Source organism: Rhinatrema bivittatum, chromosome 7 (assembly GCF_901001135.1).
Source record: "Rhinatrema bivittatum chromosome 7, aRhiBiv1.1, whole genome shotgun sequence".
NCBI lineage: Eukaryota > Metazoa > Chordata > Amphibia > Gymnophiona > Rhinatrematidae > Rhinatrema > Rhinatrema bivittatum.
Genome location: NC_042621.1, coordinates 289,277,209 through 289,283,100, shown reverse-complemented (window position 1 = coordinate 289,283,100; position 5,892 = coordinate 289,277,209). Strand labels below are relative to the sequence as shown.

Sequence of the window (5,892 nt, the reverse complement as noted above, 5' to 3'; positions counted from 1 at the left end):
AGTCTGAGTGTTAATGGTTTTCCACCCTCCCAATCCTAAATAAGCATTTGTCAGTGTAGAGATACGGATTTTAAAAAACGTACATTCTCCCAGACACATGCAACATGTCCACTTGCTCTCCAGCCTAGCACCGACCTTTTGCACTTTTGAAACTGTCCAGGAAAGGTATGAAGGAAACATCTTATAGACAAGCAGATTTATTGAGGCATGAGCTTTGCAGGGGGGGGGGGGGGGGGGGGGGGGGGGAGAGCCCGTTTTCTCAGATGCATCCTGCTCTCCAAAGCTTTTTGCCTCAATACGTGGGTTTTGTCCATAAGGTGCCACCGGCCTCTGGTTCCCATCTGAACATAATAAACTTGCATCCTTATACAGCCCAAGGCTGAGCTACAAGCGTAAGAGAACAAAAAAAACAAAAACAAACCCTCCCCCCCCAAAAAAAAAAACCCACACACACACACTCACACATACACAGGATGGCAGAAAAAAAATTTGCAGTTCCAGATTGCTTTAAAAAAAAACAAAAAAAAACCTGCAAACACCCCCCCCCCCCCCCCAACACACACACACCCGTTTGCATTATGCTGGAAACCCAGCAATAATTCAAATGTCAAAATCAATACAAAAGGAATCATCTTATAGGTAACCTTGTTGTATGCTTTTAAAAGGACCTTATTCAATAAAGATTAGTTGCCATAGGCACAGAAAAAGACGTTTTTGACTGGCGCCCTTCAGGTTTCTCTCTCTCTCTCTCTCTCTCTCTGCGCTCAGTTAGCGCCCAGCACCTTATAGCGATTTGGATGCCTGCTGGAGGGGAGCGCCGGGTTACTCCTCCTGAGCCATGTTCTCAATTGCCACAGTGCTAAAGTGAAAAATGCTCCCCCTCCCCCCTCCCCATGGGGAATCCCTTTGTAGTCACTGGGGGGGGAGAGAGGAGAAAAAGATTTACCCCTTTTTTTTGGGGGGGGGAGGGCAACACAAAACTGGGAGGAAGGCCAGACGGGCTGCAATGAGGAAACCAAAGCCCGGGATTCTTTAGTAGCAAAATATATATTTTTGTGGTTCTCTGGTCCGTCCGTCCCCCGGGGGGGGGGCAGGGGGCGCTCACACGGCGCGCTTGCGGTCCCCCCGGCAGAGGATCTTCTGGAAGGAGCGCCGGAAGTCGTGGTTGAAGATGGTGTAGATGACCGGGTTCAGGGAGCTGTTGCAGTAGCCGAACCAGAAGAAGAACTTGAAGAGGGCGTCGGGCACGGCGCAGCAGACGGCCATCAGGGTGTAGGTGAAGAAGAAGGGGAACCAGCAGACCACGAAGACGCCGATCACCACGGCCAGCACGAAGGTGAAGCGCTTCTCGCGGTTCTGCCGGCCCCGCCAGCGCGAGCCCTTGCCGCAGGCCGCCGGCGGCTCCTCCCCGCGCCGGCGCGGCAGGCCGTCGCCCGGCTTGATCTGGCTCAGCTTGGTCTTGGCCTTGGCCCGCGCGGGCCGCCCGCCCGCCCTGGCGGCCCCCGCCTTCTCCTCGGCGCGCTCCGACGACGAGGACTCCTCCAGGTCCACGCCGTTGGCCTCGGGCGGGCGGCCCGGCGCCGGCGGCCCCGCCGGCGCGGGCTGGCCGTTGGGGCGCGGCTCGGGCTCGCCCTGGCTCCGCTGGCTGGGGGGCACGCGGGTGCGCCGCTTGGCGATCTGGTAGATGCGCACGTAGACCAGGATCATGATGAGGCAGGGGGCGAAGAAGGAGCCGATGCAGGAGGAGACGACGTACCACTTCTCCTCGTTGATCTTGCACTGCGGCTCCCGCGGCCCGCCGCCCTCCTTCTCGATGGAGATGAGGGGCGGGAAGGAGATGACGGCCGAGATGACCCAGACGATGAAGATGATGCACTTGATGCGGCGCGGGGTGCGCTTGAGGTTGTACTCGATGGCCTGCGTGATGGACCAGTAGCGGTCCAGGCTGATGGCGCAGAGGTGGACGATGGAGGAGGTGCAGAAGAGCACGTCCAGGGCCAGGTAGATCTCGCACCAGACCTTGCCGAAGTACCAGTAGCCCATGAGCTCGTTGGCCAGGGAGAAGGGGATGACCAGCGTGGCCACCAGGATGTCGGCGGAGGCCAGGGAGACCAGGAAGAGGTTCTGGGGGGCCTTGAGGGCCCGGCTGGTCAGCACGGCGATGATGACCAGCACGTTGCCGAAGACGGTGAAGAGCATGAGGAGCCCCACCAGGGTGATGAGGGCCAGGGTGGTCTGCAGGGAGTAGGGGAGCCCCCCCCGCGCCCCGGTGCCATTGAGGGTCCCGTTGTGGCAGTCCTGCGGGCACTCCATGGACGAGAAGCCCCCCCTGTCCGCTAACGGGTTCTCCAGGTTGAACATGAAATGAGGAGGTCCAGCGCCCTGGGGTGGCCTTGGCAAGCTCGGCTCCGGATTAACATCTAAACCCCAACCGCCCCCCCTCCGCGTTGGATGGCCGAGGCGGATCGGGCTCACTCCGGTCGGCAGTGTCCGGTGCCCTATGCCCTTCAGTCCTGGGCGGCCCCCCTCCTACTTGCTTGCCATGGGCTACCCGGGTTCAGCTCCGGCGGGCTCCGTTAGGTGTGGCCGAGGCGAGCATGGTAAGGGGGGGGGGGGGCTCCTCCCGATCCTGCCCCGGGTGGGCGGCGGGGGGGGGGGTCTTCAGGGGGGGACTTCTCGTGCCGCTAAAGTCTGGCGATAAAGCTGCTCCTCTTACCTTGCCAGACGATCCAGCAGTCCCGGAGCCGTCATGGTGGGGGTGGGGGGGGGGGTGGCCCCCTCGCCGCCGCCGCCCACCCCTGGGGTTGCGAAGCTCGTCCGGCGGGGGGCAGCGGAAAATCCCAGAGCCGGGGCTGGAAGGCGAGGGAGCGGCAGAGCCCTTGGTGGTGTCACTTGGAGGAGGAGGAGGAGGAAGGGTCAGGGGGGGGGGCTCCTTCCCCCCACCTTCTCTGGGACAAACTTGGGCGATCTCCCGCCGCGGTTCGGAAGCCTTGACTGCTGGTGGTGGTGGTGGTGGGTGGGGAGCGGTGGTGCCTGTGGTGGTGGGGGGCGCTTGGTTTCTCGTGCACTGTGGAAGGCGGAGCGCGGGCTCCTGCCCTGCCTCGCCCGCCGCCGCGATCGCCCGTGCAGGAGGAGGAGGAGGAGCCGCCGATCGGCGCCGGAGAGCCGCAGCCACTGGCCGGGGCTCCTTCTCTGTGGCCTCGTTTTATAGCCCCGGGATCCAGCCCGACGTTGCCGAGCAGCCGGCGTCAGCCCCCACGTGGGAAAGAGCCTCCCCCCCCCCGCCCCAGCCCCTCCCCACCCACCGGGAGCTCTTCCCCAGCCCTTCCTGTTACCTCTCCAGCAGGAGCGGGGGGGGGGGGGGGGTGATCGGGGCACGGAGAAGCCCTCCCCCCCCTCCCCTATGCCCATGGGCTGGGGCGGGGGAGACCGGAGCCGGGCGCTGAGCCGTGGGGGAGGAGCGGAGCCGTCCCGCCTCGGTGCCGCGGACAGGTGAGGGACTTTTGCTTTATTTTGCCAAGGTGTGATGGGGGTGGGGGAGGTCCGCCGGTCCCCTACCCCCGCCTCTCCCCACGGGAGGGGGGCACCGAGCTGGGCATCGGGGGCAGCCCTGGCATGGAGCGGAGCAGGGAGTCTTGGCGGCGATTGCCCGTGGCTTTAAGCTTTTTCCGCTGGCCGCGGTAAAAGCATAGCCCCGGCAGGGGGGTCGGGGGCCACAGCCGGGCCGGAGACTGAGCAGCCGTGCAAAGGGGAAAAGTGCCGGATGCGGAATAGTTCGCTTCCTAGCCGGGAGGGGGGGTACCATCCCCGGTCACTCCTGGCCCTGTGCAGGAACGGGAGCACCGCCGGTCAGGAGCCGGGGCGGAAGGGGCTGCAGGCGGAGGCGCGTCCTGATCTCCAACCGGCAAAGCGAGGGGGGGGAGCGAGAACAGCGAGCCGGGACCCAACTTCAGACCGGGACCTGGCATGGGAGAGTCGCGGCTCGGACCCGACCCGCTCCGGTTCCCTGCTATTCGGGCGGATAAGTCGGTTCCGGTTTTACTGCCTCGCGGCAGGTGAGCGCTCAGCGGCGGTGGCGAGGGCGCAGCGACACCTGCTGGTCACGGGGGACGACGACACTGCAGGGCCGCCCAGCTCGCTCCGATCCGCCCGGTGCCTTCCTCGCTCTCGGCTGGCGACGCTTTGCACAAGCTGCAATATAATCTATCCGGGCGCCGTTAGACTTATTACCTTCCACTTTCATAAATAAAGACGATGTTTATGAAGCACGCGTTTCAAAGCCTTGGAATGAAAAGATGCTTTAAGCATTCAAAAACACATATTTCTCATCGGTTGGATGGAAGGCTGTGAGCTTTGTGGCTCTTACTGTGCTACATGCAACACATATAGCCCTGCCCATAGGGAAATAGTGATGGCTTATTGAAGTAATCGGGAGAGAGTCCATTCACATCAGGTAACACGATCTAAATACTAATAATATGCCCGGGTGCTTTCCGGAGAGAGCTGGCAAAAAATCCCAAAATCCTCAATATGAATCAATAATAACAATAAATTAAAAAAAAAAAAAAAAAAAACCTCCAGACAGGCTTTCCATGCCCTAGTATCTATCAACCACCCAGGAGGATGCTTCCACTGTCGCCAGGGGGGGTCATGTTGGTCCCTTTCCCTAAATGGATGGTAACTGTTCAGGTCCTCCCTAGTAGGCGTTAGGTCCTTCAGGGTTAGTTTCCAGCATGAAAACCTCTCTTCTCTGTTGGGTTGGAAACCTACCCATTCCCCATCCTAGAGGTAGAGAGGAGGAGAGGTACAGAAGTAATAACAGGAGCCATGGATGGGTGCTTAGATATTTTATGTAATACACCCTGAGTCAAGATAGAATAATGACCGGGATTTTACTTCTCTCCAACTAGATATTGAGCCAGCTGAGGAGTAAGATGGTAATCACACCACAAATAAGTTGTGGCAGGTAAGTTGGTTTATTATGATATTAAAATGTTAAAAACCACATTAAAATCACTTTTAAATCTTTAAAACCATAGTTTTTCTATTAAAATCCATTAAATACTTTTGAAAGCTAATAAATAGCATTACAAATCCCTTTAAGAACTTCAAAAACACAAACATTTCTGTTTCCTTTCTTTAGGTTACTCCAGAGCCCTTTGTAATAAATGAAAGCTTTAATGTGGCTCTTTGGCCCGTTTATCCGTTCTCCCCCTAAGAGTGTCCATTGTTTCCATACCCTTTGGGGGTCATTTTCAAAGGAGTTACGCATGTAAATGTGACATACTATCGTAGCAATTTTCAAAAGCTATTTACTCGAGTAAAGTGCACTTACTTGAGTAAATCCTATGGACAATTCAATGGCATATATTGTAGCAATTTTGAAAAGCCCACTTACTTGAGTAAAGTGTATTTACTCGAGCAAAAACCAGTTTTGCTCGAGTAAATGCTTTTGAAAATCTGGCCCTTTGGTTTTTCAGGTTTCGGATATTCAGGTCTTCATCTTTTAGGGTGACTTACACCAGAACTCTTCCAGGAAAAACTGATTTATTAGCGTTGTTCATTTTAGTTCCCAGTCTCAGGATGCTTACGGAGCCGCTCGGCCCCTCTCAGCAATCCGTCCCTGCCAACTGGAATTTCTTTGCTCTCAAATGGGTGAAGGTATCACCTTTTTATATTAATCTTAGGGTCTCACGAAGCCTCAGCTTCATCAATCAACAATCCACACACTCTTGAACCGTTTCCGCCTGGTGCAGCCCTAATATTAATTCTCCTGTGACGCAGCTCTTTCCTCATTTTAAAATCTTCCTCTTGCCTTGAGTGGATTGGATTAGTGGGAGGGAATAATTACTCACGATTTCTCTGTCTCTCACACACACAAACTTTCATATA

General features: G+C 56.9%; 1 protein-coding gene across 1 annotated transcript; it reads right to left on the bottom strand.

Moving 5' to 3' along the window:
* Window positions 1–628: 628 nt before the first annotated feature.
* Window positions 629–3,235, bottom strand: ADRA2A (adrenoceptor alpha 2A). Its single transcript, XM_029610372.1, has one exon. It carries the CDS (start codon window positions 2,359–2,361, stop codon window positions 1,102–1,104), a length of 1,260 nt encoding a protein of 419 aa, XP_029466232.1. The 5' UTR covers window positions 2,362–3,235; the 3' UTR covers window positions 629–1,101.
* Window positions 3,236–5,892: the final 2,657 nt, after the last annotated feature.